The sequence below is a fragment of the Myotis myotis genome, unplaced genomic scaffold, assembly GCF_014108235.1.
Source record: "Myotis myotis isolate mMyoMyo1 unplaced genomic scaffold, mMyoMyo1.p scaffold_m19_p_9, whole genome shotgun sequence".
NCBI lineage: Eukaryota > Metazoa > Chordata > Mammalia > Chiroptera > Vespertilionidae > Myotis > Myotis myotis.
In genome coordinates, this window is record NW_023416401.1 from 40,198,143 (window position 1) to 40,218,945 (window position 20,803).

The 20,803-nt window shown below is 36.3% G+C and overlaps 1 protein-coding gene across 7 annotated transcripts in view; it reads left to right on the forward strand.

Annotated features, from left to right (window-relative positions):
• Positions 1 to 20,803, forward strand: part of RBBP8 (RB binding protein 8, endonuclease) — a 98,107-nt gene that overhangs the window by 30,147 nt on the left and 47,157 nt on the right. For 4 of the 7 annotated variants that reach the window (XM_036321909.1, XM_036321910.1, XM_036321908.1 and 1 more), the window contains 2 exons: positions 11,609 to 11,651; positions 19,079 to 19,174. In XM_036321909.1, coding sequence (XP_036177802.1) covers positions 11,609 to 11,651; positions 19,079 to 19,174 — 139 coding nt within the window. Of the gene's footprint in view, positions 1 to 11,608; positions 11,652 to 19,078; positions 19,259 to 20,803 lie in introns of those variants that run through there. The other 3 variants (XM_036321912.1, XM_036321914.1, XM_036321913.1) reach the window with 3 other exon arrangements.

Consider the following 20,803-nt stretch of genomic DNA (forward strand, 5'->3'; position numbering starts at 1 on the left):
TTAAAATTTGTTTATGGTGTAAGGTAAGGGCCCAACTTCATTCTTTTGCATGTAGATATTTAGTTTTCCCAGCACCATTTGTTGAAAAGATTGTCCTTTCCCCATTGAATGGTTTTGGAACCCTTGTCAAAAACCATTTGATCATATATGCAAGAGTTTATTTCTGGATTCTATTCTATTCCACTGATCTATATGTCTGTCTTTATGCCAGTACCACAGTTTTGATTAATTTTGCTTTTTCTTACGTTTTGAAATCAGAAGGTATGTGACCTTCAACTTTGTTCTTCGTTCAAGATTGTTTTGGCTATTCGGAGTCTCTTAAGATTCCTTATGATTTTTAGGACATAGTTTTCTATTTCTGCAAAAAACATCATTGGAATTTTGATAGAGATAGTATTGAATCTGTAGATCTCTTTGAGTAATATTGACATTTTAATAGTAAGTCTTCCAGTCTATGAACAGGAAGTGTCTTTCCATTTATTTATGTTTTTAATTTGTTTTAGCAACACTGTAGCTTTTATTTTATAAATCTTTTATCTCCTTGGTTAAACTTATTCCTAAGTATTTTATTCTTTTGGATGATATTTAAAATGGAATTGGTGGGGTGGTTTTTTTTGTTTTTTAATTTTTACTTATTGATTTTAGAGAAAGGAAGGGAAAGAGAGAGGGACATACATTCATTGTTCCACTTACTTATACATTCATTAGTTGATTCTTGTATGTGCCCTGCTGACTGGGGATCGAACCCAAAACCTTGGCATATTAGGATGACAATCTAAAGAAGTGAGACACCTTACCAGGGCTGGAATTGTTTTTTGAATTTCCTTTTCAGATTGTTCATTGTGAGTCTATAGGAACACCACTGATTTTTACATGTTGACTTTGTATCCTGCAACTTTGCTGAAAGTCTTCATTTCTTTATTGTAGCTTTTGAAGTCCTAGCTGAGATAAACATTAGAAACTCTTAAAAAAAATTTTATGAAAGATGGGAATTTAACCACCTTTACGCCACATCTTTTACTGCTCTACTATGCTCATCCTTTGATAGATTATTCTGATCCATGTTTCCATTAAAAACCTCTTTCAACATACAGGATTGCTAATGCAGTCAGAGTATAGTAGTTTTCATTTAGAAATCCAGATATCAGTGGAGTTACTATTGTTTTATCTGTTTTTTTAAACTTAAGCTTTTTTTTCTAAAAATGTCAAAACACAAAATAAGCAGTGAAAAGTTATCCCTCTCCCGCACCCACACATACAGGTAACTACTTTTATTTGTGTGTGTGTGTGTTCATCTCTGTTCTTTTCTAATTTAAAGTTTAAGATTTTTTATTTTAGGAGATATTACACATATACAAAACTGAAGAAAATAGTATAATGAACTATATACCCATCACTCAACTTCAACCATTGTCAGTACATGGCCAGTCTTGTTTTACGTATTTTCCATGTATTTCTTTATCCCTCTTCCACTCAGTTATTTTGAAGTCTCTAACATAACTTCATCTATAAATACTTAAGTATAATTCAGAAATCTTTTTTAACAAAAACAAAATGCCATTATCTCACTAACAAAACCGATTCTCCAGTATCACCTAATATTTAGTAAATGATAGTGTTCAAATGTCCCACTTATCTAAAACGTCTTTTTTTAGTTGGTTTGTTCAAATCTGTACTTAAAAGACATCTCCATGTTGTATTTGATTAATAAATCTATTAATTTTTTTTCAGTGTAGTTTCAAATTTGTTGTTAGTAATAAAGATCTAATTTTAAATTGGTATTCTTTCAGTCATATGACTAGGGACAAATATAAATATTTTATACTAATTCTGCTCGTCAGTTGATTACACTATCTTCTCAGAAAATCTGGTGTGAAACATTGAAGAAAGATTCTGAGTTTGAGTACAATTTAGTCATTCAGTAGCAATTTCTGAGAATACAATAGTGAAGAAGACACAGTAGGTTTTGCAGGCATTGTATTCATTTTCTTTAGGATAATATTTATACACTATAATCATATAATGACATGATAGCAAAAATAAGCCAGTTATAAGATAGTCTTGGTGACACTGATAACAGCAATATAATCGGCTACATGTATATTTTCTAAAACTGGGAAGGAATGAACAGTGTCTCCCAACTTCTGCCAAAGAGCAGCAGTGTCTTCCTTTTGGTTTGTAACACTGTGACCTCAGCACGTAGGCTTACCAGTAAGAACAGCTTCAAGGTTCAGCAGCTACTATAGGAGCTACAGGTTATATATAAAGCTTATTCTTTGTGACCTGGAAGTGAAGTAAATGCAATATTTTGAAATAATTTAAATAGGACCAGGTGTACTTGAGTTTTTATTAAACATTTGATAGAGGAGAATTAGTATTCTGCCATCTTCAAGCATAAGGTTAAATTCTTTATCCTTCATATAATTATATTCTGTTGTTTTATAACTGGTTATAAAACGATCATTAAATTTTTATTATGCAGAGTCCCTATCTTACTCATCTTTACATCCCCGTAGGTAAAAGTGCTTGGCACATAGTAAAAAATCAGTAAATGGTATCTGAATGAATTGCATAGTTTATAACTGGATCAATGGAACATTTTCTTAAATATGAGATTTTAAAGTCCCCAAATGTATGAAAATATCAAAATTAAATATCTGTCTAAAATTCAGAAATACTCTACTATTTACTTTAAATTTTCTATTTTTAGAAAATAGTGTAGAAAGTTGGGAAAGGAAAAACAAGTCCCCATTCTATAGAATTACATTTGTTTATTCTTTCCTAGTTTTAAAAGATATGCATGTAGCTTATTGTATTGTGATTAGTGTACATGTTTTATACTTGCTTATTTTTGCTATTATTTTATTATTTTCCTAAACCGTGTTTATTTTTCACTTTGCACATCATCATTTTAGAATTTTTATACATGCCACTTAAAACTGAGCCGGTTTTACTTTTAAGCTCTTAACAGGGATAACATATTTATCAGATTTCATCATGTTTCTTGGTGTTTCAGGGGCTTCAGGAGACTTCTATTTTATGAGGAAACATCCAGAAAATAAATAATATGCTGTTTGATAAGAAAAATATGCCAGCCCTAACCGGTTTGGCTCAGTGGATAGAGCGCCAGCCTGCGGACTGAAGGGTCCCAGGTTCGATTCCGGTCAAGGGCATGTACCTTGGTTGTGGGCACATCCCCAATAGGGGGTGTGCAAGAGGCAGCTGATCGGTGTTTCTCTCTCATCAATGTTTCTAACTCTCTATCCCTCTCCCTTCCTCTCTGTCAAAAATCAATAAAATATAAAAAAAAAGAAGAAAGAAAAATATGCCATATTCATCAGATTATAGGACATGTAAAGTGCACGAAGGTTACATAGTATGTAAATTTTAAAAATTATACTCCTTGTAACTGTTATAGTCCTCACACTCCCAGGTGAGTTTATAATCACTGAAAAACTTTAAGAAAGGAATACAGCAGTTGTTGGTATTTGATTAATATCCATGTGCTTTATGAATGGTAGGTGTTGGATATATGTTTGAGCTAATGACAGAAGATAATCTCTGGTACATTGTAATATATTGGTCAGAATATATTTTTCCATTTTAAATCACGGATTTTTAAAGATATTGAATGCGTACTATTTTTTTTTAAGTATTATGTTATTTAAAAGCATTTTGGTTGGGGCTAGGCAGATTTGCTGAGAGCAGGATTTTTTAAGAGTCCTTTGTCAATGTGTTTCACATAGTTCCATATAAAATGAGATCCTCCAAATGTATGATAACATCAAAGATGTGCCTGAAGGGTACTTCATTTTTTTTAAGGTGGGTGATCCACTTGGAGAAACCAGTATAAGAGGCTATTTGAAAGACATCAAACATGGACTTGTCCGGACTTTGCAGGTTTTGAAGTATATATAGGAATCAAAATTGACTCATTACTTTTAAACGTTAATGTCAGTTTAAAAAAAGAAAGAAAATGTTATAAATGGTAGTAATTGAGATATATAATTTTCACTTAGGCATCCAAGAAAGTCTAGCCATAGGAACTTAGATCCATCTGAATACCTTCTATGTGTATTTCTCATTTGACCAAAACATAATAAACTGGTAGCAAAAACATACATACAAGGCAGTACATACACTGATCACAAGAATATAATAAGTTATGTGCATTTCTTTTAAAACTGGGAAATAATAAAGTGTTTCAACTTCTGTTGAAGAATTACAATATTCTAACCAGACTATTTTTGTTGGAAAATTCTAGAGACATTTGTAACTGAGGTTTTTTTTATCTTTGGGATAATAATATCCTTTCATGATTATTCCTTCTAATGTCTTATATTCCTTTTGTGACAAATGCTGGTGGTGAGTGTCAGGATTACACACAAATTCTTGTTGATAATACATAGTCTTTATGCTTTGAATTCAGAATTAATGTTTCAATAAAATTTAATAGAAATTTCAGAATTCTTTAAAGTTTAAAAGTTTTAATAAAATGTTCATTTGGGTACTTTTTTTGTTTTTGTTTTTTGGCCTTTTTAAGCCTTTCAACATCAAGTTTATTATTTAAAAGCATAGGTAACAAAATGGAATTTAGAATATGTTTTTCAGAATGCTACCATTTCAATAAATGGTCTCTTGTCCATGGCAGGTTCTGCTATCAGCAGCTCACCTAATATTTTTTATATCTGGTAAATATGGTTATCAGTTTCATAGAAAACCAGGCAGATTAAGGGGTTCGGGGGGTTGGAGCTCCTTTGAAGAAATGGGAAGGTATGGAGGTTCTAATATGACAGGATAAATATTTCTTGATTCAGTTTTGGATTCCTCCTTTTATTTTCGTAGATGTTTCCTCAAAAATTGCAAAAAGATTTTTGGATAATTTTCATATTAAGACTACACAAATTAACAATGAAAGGACTTGCATGTAATTTTGGTTTATAACATCAGTTTCCTTCTCATTATTAAGAATACTATCAGTAAAAAAAAGAGAATACCAGTATCAGTAACTCTCACATATGTTATTTTTTTTCATTTGTGTCAACATTCATAAATTCAATAAAATGCACAAAAATTTATTTAAACTTTTTGAGATAATTAAATCTTAAGAGCAAACTAAGCACACCTTAAATATGACTGCATCTCATAAAAAATTTTCACTTTGGAATTGAAATAATTTATTAGGCAATTACAGAAACATCAGTAGTAGAATTTTTGGTAGAAGTTAAATTACTTGGGCTATATATATAAAGCCACTTTTGGTCAAAAAAGTGAGAACTAATATAAGTAAAATTAACAGCAATGATTTTATTTGGAATTCTTCCCTTATTTCTAAATTCTTTCTTAAATTTGTTTTATGTGATATAACTATACAAATGGGCTCTTAATTTTCATTTCCTCCAAAATTCACATAGGAGTTGGGTGTAGGGTTAATTGTAGTACAGTGCTTCGTCTTTTGAGCGCTCTTTCCTCAATTGGTGTCTCAGGTTGCCAGTGTTAAAATCCCAAATACTTTGTTGAACAGACTACTTGTCCATACAGGAGCTGCATTGTTGTATAGCCTCATTCCTTCCAATGGGTGTGGAGCAGGATTAAAGCACACTTTATAGGGGTTCTAATTGTAGATGCCTAATTGACTTGATGAATAGCAAATGCTAAAATTTAAACACACACATACATATACACACATAAACCTGTTTCAGGGCTGATCTGCATGACAGAACAAATGCCTCACAGGTGTTGAATGCTTACAAGATAAAAGAGTAGTCGTTCTATATTTCCTAAGAATTTTCTTTTGAAGTTTATATGGATTTTCTATCTTATTGTTTCTTTTTTTTAATGGTTCATGGCAAGAATCCATTTTATCTTTGGGTGCACTTTTCACTTCTAAAGGCGGATCTGAGTTTTAGCAGTCGGCTGAAATTTTTTTAAAAAGGAAGGAAAATCTGTCAAAAATACATTTTCACATACTTTGGGAAGGGAAGAAGAGCATTAAAAACTGAGAACTGTAGTCTTTGGCCCAGTAGGGTCACAAGTCCTTTTCTTAATTCTTCAAGAATGATTTGCTGTTTTACTAACTACTTCAAGGTCTTAGGAGTTTTTCATCATTACCTGAAAAAGAAGGAAGGTTCTCAAGCTAGGAATTTGACAGCTAGATGGAAAACATTTTTAAAAATAAAAATCTATACTAATAAAAGGGTAATATGCTAATTAGACCAGGTCAACCAGACATCTTCTGGATGTCTGACTTCCTTCTGGACAAAGCCACGGTGGCAGGGGTTGAGGCAGAGGCGGTTAGGGGTGATCAGACCAGCAGGGGGACAGTTAGGGCGTGACCAGGCAGGCAGGGGGGCAGTTAGGGGGCGACCAGGCTGGCGGGGGGGCAGTTAGGGGGTGATCAGGCCGGCAGGCAGGCAAGCGGTTAGAAGCCAACGGTCCCAGATTGCAAGAGGGATATCCAACTGCCAGTTTAGGCTCCAGGGATTGGGCCTAAACCGGAGTCGGATATCTCCTGAGGGGTCCCAGATTGGAGAGGGTGCAGGCCGGGCTGAAGGACCCCCACCATGCATGAATTTCATGCACTGGGCCTCTAGTAAGAATAAATGATCACACCAGTTTTCTTTAACATTCTTAAAATTTTTTCCCCTTTACTATGTATATTTTAACAGCAATCCAACTCTCTTAGGACAATTGTTTTTCATATTTTTTTTTAGTTCTTAATAGATTTACATGTAATTGTAAAACAGTACAGCCTGGCCAATATGGCTCAGTGGTTGAGTGTCAACCTATGTACTAGGAGGTCACAGATTCCTGGTCAGGGCACATGTCTGGGTTGTGGATTTGATCCCCACAGGGGATGGGTGACATTTAGGAAGTAGCTGATCAATGATTCCCTCTCATCATTGATGTTTCTATCTCTCTCTTCCTCTCCCTTCCTCTCTGAAATCAATTTTTTTAAAAAAATGTTAAAAATACATTTGTATTGATTTCATAAATTACTAGTATAGATTCTTAAAATGACGAAATGATAGAAATGGAGAACAGATTATGGTGGCCAGAAGTTGGAAGTAGAAGGTGCTGGGGACTTGAAAGGGTGGCATGAAGATAGTCACAGGAATGTGCAAATTGTCCGAGACTCCGTCACAGTAACAACCAAACAGCAGGCTGCATGGGGTGACCAGGCCGGCACGGGTGTTAGTGAGGGACGACCAAATGACTGAATAGCAGGCTGCGTGGGGTGACCAGACCAGCGGGGGGGCAGTTTGGGGCGACCAAACGACTGAACAGCAGTCTGCGTGGGGCGACCAGGCCAGCAGGGGGATTAGTGAGGAACGACCAAAGGACTGAACAGCAGGCTGCATGGGGTGACCAGGCCAGCAGGGGGGGGCAGTTGGGGGCGACCAGGCCGGTGCGGGGGGGGGGCAGTTGGGAGCAACCAGGCTGGCAGGGGGGCAGTTGGGGGTGATCAGGCCAGCAGGGGGGGGCAGTGAGGGACAACCAGGCCAGCAGGGGGGGGCAGTTGGGGCAACCAGGCCAGCGGGGGGGGGGGTGGGCGGTTAGGGGCGACCAGGCCAGTGGGGGGGGGCAGTTAGGGGCAATCAGGCCAGCAGGCAGAGGCGGTTAGGGGTGATCAGGCTGGCGGCAGGGGGGCAGTTAGGGACGATCAGGCAGGCAGGCAGTCGAGCAGTTAGGAGCCAGCAGTCCCGGATTATGAGAGAGATATCTGATTGCTATCCTATGGATCGGGCCTAAACCGGCAGTCAGACATCCCCTGAGGGGTCCTGGATTGGAGAGGGCCCAGGCTGGGCTGAGAGGGGACCCCCCTCCCCCCACACAAATTTTGTGCACCAGGCCTCTAGTATTATATAAATGGAATAATATAGGATGTACCCTTTGAGATGGGCTTTTTTTTTTTTAATATATTTTATTGATTTTTTTAGAGAGGAAGAGAGAAGGATAGTTAGAAACATCAATGAGAGAGAAACATCAATCAGCTGCCTCCTGCACACTTCCCCACTGGGGATGTACCCGCAACCAAGGCACATACCCTTGACCGGAATCGAACCTGGGACCCTTGAGTCCTCAGGCCGACGCTCTATCCACTGAGCCAAACAGGTCAGGGCAAGATGGGCTTTTATTTTTTACTCACTATAATTTTCTTGTGATCCATCCAAGTCGTTGCATATATAAACACTTCATTCCTTTTTTATTGCTAAGTTGTACAAGGATGCACCACAGTTTTGATTTTTGTTTGTGTTTTTTAAGCAACTTGTGCATTCAAGGACATTTGGGATATTTCTTGTGTTTAGCTATTATGACTGAAGTTGTGAACATTTGATTATAAGTTTACTCATAACATTTTATTTATTCAAATTATAGGCCATAGATATGAGGATAAAATGTATCATAGCAGGTGGATATTTCCTGAGGTGAAATTTGAGATATAGGGCAAAAGTATAATGCAAAAAAAAGTTCTCCAGGGTCTCTATTTTTTTTCATAATATCTGGTTTTCCTGGCATGATAACATTTCACTTGGGTTGATAAGAAGAGGTGATGTCCATATCAGTATCTTTGTGACTTTTAACTTCATCCCTAAGTCAGCACCATGGAAGGAGAAATAGTGGAGAAATACACTGAGTGGCCAGATTATTATGACCACCTGACGTTTGTAGGCACATTAGCTATAATTTTGCACTGAAGTTGCTAGAGGGCCAGACCATTATAAATAGGGAAGCAGGTTGTTTGCCACAACAGTAGAAGTGGTTTTTTCCTGAAGATATGGGTAAACAACACGATTTAACAGCCTTTGAATGTGGGATACATTTGAACGTGAGTGGCCAGATTATTATGACCACCTGACATTTGTAGGCAAATTAGCCGTACACTGCATCGTATGGGATATGGAAGCTGAAGGCCTGCTCAAACACCTTTGCTGTCTGCAGTTACCAAGATAAAACGTCTCCAGTTCACACAGGAACACAAGGATTGGACAGTCGAGCGTTGGGAAAAAGTCATGTGGTCCAATGAATCACATTTCCAGTTGCATCATGCAGATGGCAGAGTGAGAATTTGGCAGAAATAGCATGAAAGCATGCACCCCACATGCATGAGTACAACCCTTCAAGCTGGTGGGGGCAGTGTTATGGTTTGGGGCATGTTTTCCTGGCATGATTTGGGCCCTTTAATTTGTGTGGAACAACGTCCGAATAGCACAACATACCTACGTGTCATTGCTGATCAAGTTCATCCTATCATGTTTATGGCGTATCCCAATGGAGATGGCTTCTTCCAACAAGACAATGCACCATGCCACAGTGCTCGTATTGTGCAGGAGTGGTTTCAAGAACATGAGGGAGACTTTACCTTGCTTAGGTGGCCCCCACAATCACCAGATCTCAATCCAATTGAGCATTTGTGGGATGAAGTTAAAAGAGCCATCAGGCAGCTGGTTCCACAACCATCAAATCTCACAGAACTGAACAGTGCTATTCATCAGGCATGGTGTCAGATTCCTCACATCGCCTTTCAACATCTCGTGGAGTCAATGCCAAGAAGAATCGCCGCAGTATTGAAGACAAAAGGTGGCCCAACGAAGTACTGATGGGGTGGTCATAATAATCTGGCCACTCAGTGTATATAGGTTTATTTTTAAAATTCTTATTTGTATTAAATTATGTGGTTCAAACAATAATGAAATTAAATAATGAAAAATCTTGTTCTTAGATGTGACAAATTTATTAATGTTTCTATACACATTATATGGAAAACTTTTCTAAATGTATAACATTAGAATCCATAAACTACCAAAGACAAATAGTAAACTTTATTTTTTTAGAAATCAGTCAACTAATAACTATATACTGGAAACTAACTCTGCCCCAGATAAAATAAATTCTTGAGTAGAGACAGACTTTTTAAACTTTCTAAGCATTATTTTTAAAAGTAAATAAAATACCCACAATTGGCAAAATTATAGTATAGTAAATAGATTGATTTAGGTACCAGAGAAAGTACACACAGAAGCTTTTCCCCTTTTTTTGATAATCACATTGCAGAAAATAGCACAGAAAAGCCAAACAGTTTAGTGTTGCTTAATGATTTTAATAGCTGTATATTATTCCATTAAGTGGTTATACCATATTTTACCTAAACATGTTTCTTTTGAAGCATTTTATATTGCTATAAATTGTTTACTTTTTTTGTTAATCCTCACCTGAAGATATTTTTTCATTGATTTTTAGGGAGAGTGGGAGGGAGGGGAGAGACAGAAAAACCTCTCTGCGAGAGAGACACATTGATTGGTTGCCTCCCATACATGCCTTGACCAGGCCCAGGATCGAGCCCGCAACGGGCGTACATGCCTGTGACCAGAATCGAAGCTGGGGCCCTTCAGTTTGTGGGCCAACAATTTATCCACTGAGCAAAACCAGTTAGGGCTAGTATTCTTTATGACTATGAGTTTCTCTATAATTTGTATTATATTCTTAGGTTAGAATCCAAGATGTGAGATACTGATTTTTTAAGTCCTGTTACATATTGCTAAATTGCTTTCCAAAAGAATTGTGTTGATTTATAATATCTCCATTAAAGTATGGGAGTATGGTTTTACAATGCTTTTATCAACCTTGAGTATTATAATTTTGCTAAGTAATTTGTTTTGGTTTGGATTACACTTAGTTGCTAGTGATGTTGGATATCTTTTATGTTTGTTTAATAGCTGTTTTTCTCCTTTTAATTATTATTTATAAAAATTTGAAATGTCACTCTATTTTGCCTATATCTTCCTTAGTTTCAGTGCCCACAACCTGTTTCCTTCACAGTAACTATCCAATTTTCATATGCAATGGTTTTCTCTTGTTTTGTGTCAGACTCCATTAAAATTAAAAATAGATATAACATATCTTGAGTTAAAACACTAGTGCCCTTCGTTAAGTACTTTTCATAAACAATTTTGCTTCTAGTACAGGACTTCCTGCCACAATCTATTTTAATCCCAGAAGACTTGAGCCTATATGAGCACTATTACTGTTAGCAAATACATCTAGTGGTCGGCAAACTCATTAGTCAACAGAGCCAAATATCAACAGTACTTCTTCAAAATAGACTCGCCCAGGCCGAAAACCTACTTCTGCACATGGGCCATGAAGTTTCAATCGCACTGTACGCATGCCCGCACGTGGTATTTTGTGGAAGAGCCACACTCAAGGGGCCAAAGAGCCGCATGTGGCTCACGAGCCACAGTTTGCCGACCACGGACATAGGCTATGTCAGAACATAGACCTTCATTTATATTGAACTTCTAATTATATATTTGCCCTTGGTTTTAAAAAGCAAATAACTCACTTTAGGTGAAGAAAATTTCCTTCTAGTTGACTATCATATAGTAGACTAAAAGCAATAATGTTACATATATACTTTTGTGACCTCAGGGTGTAAGTAAGGGAAATAACTCTCTTAAACTAATGGGACCTGGCTCATTATTCAGAGGCCAGTCTCAAGTGACTTATTAGTGTAGCAGTAGACTCATAAAAATTTTTAGATTAACTGCTTTAGAAATGGCAAAATGTATAAATAAAACACTGGGTTTTTTTCCATTTTATTTTTCAGGTTTACAAGTAAAAGTAACCAAACTGAAAAAGGAACGAATTTTGTAAGTATCAACATATAACACTAATGTCTTATTTATAAAGTAATCGATACTGATGTCCTGTTTGACCTCAGTGTATTATTTATAAGGAAATTAGCTTTGCTTAGTGTAGCTAGTTGAGAGCAAGTTTTTTAAACTTCCAAAGTAAAAAGAATAACTTGATTTTTAGTATAGTCTTAGTTAATGTTTTCATATATTTATATTTTAATACAATTCTGATATATAATCTTTTTTCATAAAGTATTTATTAAGATGGGAAACTATCTATAAGTTCATTTTGATCTGTCAACAGCATTCTTTTCTCAATTGTGATTAACACCTGGAATTTAACCTCAGAGGGAAGGTAGGGGAGGGTGGGGGTAAGAGGGAGAGATCAACCAAAGGACTTGTGTGCGTGCATATAAGCCTAACCAATGGACACAGACAACAGGGGACACAGACAACAGGGGGGTGAGGGCATGAGTGAGGGGGGTTGGGGGGGTAATGGGGGGTGAGGACACATATATAATACCTTAATCAATAAAGAAATTTAAAAAATAAAATAAAATACTACAGGAAGGGAAACAGAATAGTTCTGGGATTTCTAAGCTCATATAGGAAATGGGAACTAGCCCTAGGTGGTTTGGCTCAGGGGATAGAGCATCAGCCTGCGGACTGAAGGGTCATGGGTTCGATTCCAGCCAAGGGCATATGCCGGGGGTTGCAGGCTCAATCCCAGTCTGGGGCCTGCAGGAGGCAGCCAATCAATTATTCTCTCTCATCATTGATGTTTCTATCTCTCTCTCCCTCTCCTCCTCTTAGAAATCAATACAAATATATTTAAAGAAATGGGAACTAAATAGTCTACATCCCTTTTAATTGGTTCAAAATTACCAGTGGTTCTGAATTGTTTTGGTTGTGAAGCCCAGAATCAGATCTGATTATCTAAGTCAAGAGCAGATTTTTACTCATGATTCTATAGAGCTTCCACATTCAGGAATCTGAAACAGACATGTAGTAGAATATTATTACTTAGTAACAAAAATTAATGTCATTGTGACTAATATTGCATTTGCTTTATGGTATATACCAGTGGGTCTCAGTTACTTCATATTCCTAAAGCTTCCAAGGCTGTAGCCAAAAGCTAGAGTTTGCCAAGCACCCATCAAACACACCTAGTTGTTTTCGCCATTATAATCTGAAAATTGCAGTTTTTCTTTACACCTAGAAAGTCATGTTAGAAGATGACTTAGATTCAAATTTGTAAAATCATAAATTTTTTAAATAGTTCTTTTGAAGAATAATTTTATGATTCTCCTTAGTTAGTGACACTTTAAAATGTTTTGCATTGTTGAAAGTATATATATATTCTTAAATTTTTTTAAAAATTTTTTAAAAGATTTTTAAATTGATTTAGAGAGAAAGAGAGAGAGAAACATCGATGTGATAGTGAAAGATCAATGGGTTGCCTCCTATACAGCCCTCCCCCCCACCCCCGGGGCTCGAGCCTATAACCCTGGACATATGCCCCAACCAGGAATTAAACTGGCAACACTTCTGTGCACAGGACGATGTCCAACCAACTAAGCCACATCGGCCAGGGCAAAGATATTTTTTTAAACATCCTTACTCATAGAATAGTCCATTTCTCTGTTTCTGTGGTAGTTGTTTAGTTTCTACAAAAGAGAAAATGTTTCTTTACTTACAGAGGAAATAAGAGAAATTATTTCTGAGTAGTAAATTTAGGATATGCATCTTATTAGTTAGGATAATTTCTTACTGTGAGAAAAAAACCACCAGATGTGACTTTTACAGTAAGGAAAACATATTCTTTCACATAAAAGGCCCGAAGCTGGGAGATTCTAGAACTGGTTATTAAATGGTTCAAAAATCACCAGCGACTCTGTCTTTTCTATTCTCTGCCACCTTTAGTGTTTTGGCTTCTCCTATTAGCCTTCATTGCAGAATGTCAAGATGGCCACCATCATTCTAGTTACCACTTGCAGATCCTCCTTTTATCCCTTTCTAATAATTATAAAAGTTTGCCAGAAGCAGCCCCCAGTGGATTTAACTCTGACTCAGTGATGATTATTGTGTGCTCATTCCTAAACAGTACCTGGCAAGGGGAATTAAATTCACATGATTCACTTAGAAATAAAGATTCTGATCATACTTTATATGTATTCTAGGATTGAGCAAATAAGTAAATACATTATTGACAGGTTGCTCACTATCAGGAGAAAGGAGCTACAAATAAGAAAAAAGAGAATGCTAGAATGAACTCTATGCTGCTAGATAGAATTGTAGTTATTAGTATGAATTCGTGGGTTTTGATATATAGATGAAAATACAGATATGTGTTAATGTGTGTGAGGACATACATGTATTTTCTAGGCCTGATCCACTAAGAGGGTCTAAAATCAGTGATTCCCAGCAGTAATGAGCACACCCAAGGCCCAGATCTTGATTTCTAAAGAGGATTCTACAGTAAAGAAATCAAGGGGGTTTTTTGGAGAATTTGGCTGATATCTGGTCTTCGGGGCATGCAAAGTACAATATGAGCTGGAACTTCTTGTGGTGCCAGAAAATAAGGAAATGTTCAAAAAGTAATGGAGGCATGTTGAAAAATTACAGAAGAGAACTTAAAAAAAAAAAATCTTCTAATAGCAAAATCAAGAACAGCCTGAACAATGAAATATGATGATAATGAATTATTCTACCCATGGGATAAATGGACAGTTGTTTTTTAGAATTTCAATTACTAATTGTAGAAAGAATATTTAAAAATCATCATTTGGCAAAAATGACAACAGTAATTGTGAAGGCAAGAATCACTGAAGTTAAAACTAATAAAAGTATAATGAAAAATTATAATTGTAAATTTTGCAAATTACTCAAAGTTTATCTCCCACATGATACTTAATATTTGCAAAGGGGAAATTGTAATATTACAGTGGAGGAACCAGGCAGACTTCATCTTAATGAAATGGTCAGAGTGAACATCATTAGTAATCAGATATGTCAACCTCATATCATGCAATGCACCAAGAAGAACACATTACTTCTGTTGTATTCTTATCAAAAATACACAGTCTAGATTTTATCATGGGAAACATGAGACAAACCCAAGTTGAAGTACAATCAACAAAATAACTGGTCAGTACTTTTCAAAAGCGTCAAGGCTATGAAAGACGAAAAAGATGGAGAGACTGTCCCAGATTGGAGGAGACATGACATTAAATACAATGTAGGATCCTGAATTGGATCCTGGACCTGAAGAATATTAGAGGGACAATTGGCAGAATTTTAATAAGGCCTACAGATTAGTTAATACTGCATCAATGTTAATTTCATGATTTTGATAATTATGGTTATGCAAGATACTAACATTTTGAGAAGCTGGATGATAGGTATGGAGGTGCTCTTTGTTCTGTTTCTAACTTATTTTTAAGTCTGAAGTTATTTTAAGATAAAACATTAAAACAAAATTTTCAAGATTTATATCTTGAGTCCTGAGAGAAGATCAACTTTTCTGTAAGCAGCTGCTGAATATTGAAGAAAATCTTTATTCTTTAAGCAAATAATAAAGAGAAATGACTGTTGAATAGGCAACCAAAAATGTAACTACAGTTAGATTAGTCCTTTTTCTGTGGCTGAGAGAAGAGTAGCCAATGAACCTATTTCCTTTTGCGCAAATTTTGTTTTGTTTCTGTGGGCAGTAGGGATTTCAAAACGTTTTCATCTTTTAATACACTTTAATTAATATTGATGATATTAAAACTGTATGTATGAATGCTCCCTATAATAAAATGTACCCCAAAAATAACTAATGAAATTTCATCAGTTGCATGAGGAAAATATATAATTTTCTTGGTTAATAAGTAAAATTTATTTTTTCTATCTACTTGAAAAGAAAAGGACAATATCTTCATTTCACTTAAAAATAAATAGGATTTTCTTCAGTGATAAAAACCATTTCATTTTGAGTGGTTTGACATTAAGAATTATGAAATACACTTATTGTATTATTTTCATCTTCATTTTGTTTATAGCCCAGCTAGTGATGGTTGCTACTACAACCATTGTTAATCAGAAGATGAATACTATCAATGACTTGCCCTAACCGGTTTGGCTCAGTGGATAGAGTGTCGGCCTGTGGACTCAACGGTCCCAGGTTCGATTCCGGTCAAGGGCATGTACCTTGGTTGCAGGCACATCCCCAGTAGGGAGTGCTCAGGAGGCAGCTGATCGATGCTTCTCTCTCATGATGTTTCTAACTCTCTATCCCTTTCCCTTCCTCTCTGTAAAAAATCAATAAAATATATTTTAAAAAAAAACTAGAGGCCTGGTGGGTTGGAGGGGGGGGTTGAGGGGGCGGGGTTCCCCTTCAGCCTGTCCTGCACCCTCTCCAATCCAGGACCCCTCAGGGGATGTCCAACTGCCCCTGTGGGATTGGGCCTAAACCAGCAGTTGGACCACTCACCTGCCTGTCGGCCTGATCGCCTCTAACCACCTCTGCTTGCCAGCCTGATGCCCCTAACTGCTCCCCTGCCTGCCTGATCATCCCTAACTGCCTCTGCCTGCTGGCCTGATCACCCCTAACTGCTCTCCCCTGCTGACCTGATCTGCTTAACCACCTCTGCTTCAGCTCCTGCCAACATGGCTTTATCCAGAAGGATGTCTGGAAGATGTCTGGTCTAATTAGCATATTATCCTTCTATTAGTATAGATTTTATTATTAAAAACAGCCAAATTAACAAGTTTCAGCTAGCTATTACTATCTGTTATTTTCAATTTCAGATATCTGCATATGTCGTCAGAAGTATATTGGTTTTACAGTAGGAGGCCTCTTAGATGTATTGGTTTTTCATTCAATGTCAGTTATTCAACCAGTATTTAAGAAGTGCTCCTGTATATTGGATATATGACATTATGACTTTGACCTGTTTTACTTTGAGTTGTTTACTCATCTGTTTTGCTGTCAGTAACATTACAGTCTGCATTTTAGCCTTTTTAACACAATCATCTGGACATCTACGTTTTGTAGAAGACTGATTTGTCATGCTTATTTGATGTTTTAGACCCTTGAGGAGCCTGGGGGAAGGTGTTTGAGCTCAGTATTATCCTATATTTTCAACTTTAAGACCACACAGAAAATTCCAACTAAATTTCTAATGTTTTATTAGAATTACAATATATGCATACTTGCCCTGGCCAGGTGGCTCAGTTGGTTGGAGTGTTGTCCCATACACCAAAAGTTTGGGAGGCAACCGATCCCAGTCACGGCAAGTTTGGGAGGCAACCGATCAATGTTTTTCTCTCACATTGATGTTTCTCTCTCTGTGTCTGTCTCTCTCCCTCCTTCTCTCTCTAAAATCAATAAACATACCCTGGGATGAGGATTTTTTTTTAAAACACATGAAAATATATGCATCCTTTATATAATGTGATTTTTTAAAAAATATAATGATGGAAGGGTAAAATATTACACAACCTTGCAAAGTAACCAGGTAATCTACTAGAAGAAAAATTTAGCTGTCTTTGTCTTTCCTGACTATAAAATTATGATAGCCCTGGCCGGTGTGGCTCAGTTGATTGAAGCATCATCCATACACCAGAAGGTGGCTGGTTCAATTCCTGGTCAGGGCACATACCCAGGTTTTGGGTTGGATCCCCAGTTGGGGCTTGAATGGAAGGAGGCAACTGATCAATGTTTTTCTCACACCGATGTTTCTGTCTCCTCTCTCCCCTCTTTCCTCTCTGTAAAATCAATTTTAAAAATAAAATCATAATAACTTAAATAGAACTTTCTATGTACCAACACTATTCTGCATGTAATATATGCATTAGTACTTAGCCCTTGCAAATGCCCTATGAGATAAATACTATAGATCCACATTTTTCAAGGCACAGAGAGTGTAGGTTACTTGCACCAGGTCACATAGCTGGTAAATGACAGAGCTAAGATTTAAACTTAGGTTCCACTCAACAGTAAGCCCTGGCTTAAAAATAATACCAGATAGAAATTTAAGCAACACAGAAATTAATAAAATAGAAATTATAAATCCCCCAAAACAGTGAGAGAGAAATGAGTAGAGATATCTACTAATTACATTAACAAATGTAGACAAATTAATAAAAATAGGTAAGTGTACATGTTTTTTTTGTATTTTGACAATATGGAGTCAATGGTGGCATCACAATCCACTCCTTCATCTGTATTCCATCATTGTATAAAGAATGCCTGGTACTTAGGCATAATACTTCTGTAGTATAAAAAGTACTGCAGAGCTAATTCTGTTATAATTTGAACTCTGATTAACAAGAAATTCAAACCTCACCTTTTAGTTACAGTTAAACCTCGGTTCTCAAATATCTCCCATCTCAAACAATTCCATTCTCCTTTTTTTTTTTTTTTTATTCCTCACCCGAGGATATTTTTCCATTGATTTTTTTTTTTTTTTTTTTTTTTTTTAGAGAGAGTGGAAGAGAGAGGGAAAGACAGAAACATCAATGTGAAAGAAACACATCATTGGTTGCCTTCTACATGAACTGGACCAGGGCCAGGGCTGGGGAGGAGCCTGCAACCGAGGTACATGCCCTTGACCGGAATGGAACCTGGGACCCTTCTGTCCACAGGCTGACTGCTCTGTCCACTGAGCGAAACCTGCTAGGGCCAATTCCATTCTTGGCTAAGTTGCTCACGGAAAAAATGTCTGGGTTGTTGAACAAGCTTCAGTTCTCGACCAGATAACCTTTCCATGCTGGTACATTAGTGTGACAAAAAGCACTTCTTAGGCCACAAAGGAGAAAAGGAGAAAATTCGAGTTAATTTACATCTTTTTGCTTTTGTTGCTGGTGAAATTTGAAAACAAAGAGACCACTAAGTGCTAATGTTGCTCAGGGTGTGAAAGAAACAATGATCACAGGCAAATGAAGTAGAAAAACTGTTGTTAATTTGGATAAAAGCAAAGCGATTAGCTCGGGATAGCATTTCCAAGGCAGTGATGTGTGGAAAAGTGAAGATGTCTAAGGTATCGCATACTGATTTCCTGAGACTCCCCTGGAAGGGGTACTGAAAGTGATTCCTTTAAGTTTAGTAGGGAGTGGTTTGATAAAATTAAGAAAAAGTATTTGTTTATAGGTTAAACAGAACTTTAGACATGTACTGTATATAAGAAAGGTTAAAACGGAATCATTTGGGGGTCTGGAACGAATTCAATTTACATCATTTCTAATGGAAAAAATGATTCGGTTTTTGAACAAATCACTTTTCCAACAGCCTTCTGGAATAAATTAAGTTTGAGAACCGAGGTTCCACCGTATTTGTTTCAGTACAGCAAATTCATGATATATGCAAGTGGTGAGATCATACTTTGGAGTTCTTATGACAGAATAATCATGTTAGGATATTTTTCCTTAAAAACAACAACTTATTTCTTAACTTTTAGAGATGCACAAAGACTTGAAGAATTCTTCACGAAAAATCAGCAGCTGAGAGAGCAACAGAAAGTTCTTCATGAAACCATTAAAGTTTTAGAAGATCGGTGAGTCTTGGGTGAAATTTGAAAACATAAAGAGACCACTAAGCGCTAATGTTGCTCAGGGTGTGAAAGAAACAATGATCACAGGTAAATGACGAAATAGAAAAGTTCTTGGGTCTTCTTGAGTAAGAGGTGATTTTTTCCCCTTAATAGAAAGTACATTGTATTCAGCTCTAGGACCGAAAGTGATTTTTTTTCCAACCTTATGTCAACTTTGGATGAATACTTTGAAATTAAGGATATACTCTTGCAATGCTTGTTGTTTTTACTAATTACAGCAATTCTTTCTAGTATCTTCTGATCTTTTCTTCACTTTATGATTTCGAGTTTGGGCTTCCAGTTCTGTTATTCTTTGAATTTTGTGTTTCTCCTCTTAACTGAATTTTTCTTTCCCAGGTCCATTCGTAGAAAAAATGTCAGTGGATGAATGCCCCTACCCTTCCCACTGAAGTATTTTATAAATTACTCTCTTATTCAGTTAATATATTTAATTGTGAACATTATCTTTTTTGTGGAGTTTCTGGATTGGTAAACATGTGGAGATGTGGGGAGAGTAGTGTACCCGGGGGGGGGGGGGGGAATATATATATATATATATATATATATATATATATCTTTTATTCTGCAGTTTTTTAAAAATTTTATTTAGTGATTTGGGAAAGAGAGAGAGAGAGAGAGAAATATCGATTTGTTGTCCCACTTATTTATGCATTCATTGGTTGATGTTGCATGCACCCTGACTGGGGATTGAACATGCAACCTTGACTTATCGGGATGATGCTCTAACCAACTTAGCTACCTGGTCAGGGCTATTCTGCAGTTTTTTAAAACTAGATTCTTTTCTATTTTTGATCTGTGGTCACTAATTTCCTGTGGATATCCTGCTTCTCTACTGTTTCTTATCCTTAATGTTCTCTTGCCTTTCATTCCCTTCATCTTTAGGTCCTTAAAGTTAGGTGGGCCTATAATTCATTATGTGGTGGGAGTGGGGGTGGGACAAAAAGTGTAGTTCGTTTGTTTATATATATGCTTTTCTCTCCTTCAAATACAAATCTGAAATTTTCTTTTGGGCTTTCTTTAAGGTTTATTCCTTGTTTCATGAAGCCTCATATAATTAAAACAAGAATGTCCTAGATCTGACCATTATTGTTTTATGGAGGAATTGATATGTATTGGGCCCAGGCATCTAGCATTTAACCTTCACATTAACGCTATAAGATGGATGGTAGATCCATTTTACACGTGAGGAAACTGAGCTGGGGAAGTGTTCCTACGTTTCATGATGCCTTATTGGTATGCTGTCTTAATTTTATAAATGTGTAAATGAATTACACTTTCACTGATTATCTCAAAGTATTTGTGCTTGACCTAACGTTACCAAGACACATACTCTGAAATAGTTTTCACCATTGCCTATTATCTAGTCTGTTTTCTAGAAGTTTTTTTTTATTTTTATATTGCTACTAATTGAATACTACCTTTAAATGTCTACGTATGTAACATTTGATAAAATTCTGCCTTATAAAATTTCATTTTAGTTTTATATCATATGTAAGAATGGTGTCTAGAGCAAGCTTTATAAATCTATAAAAATTAATGTTTTTCTGAGACCTTAAAAAAGCAACACATATT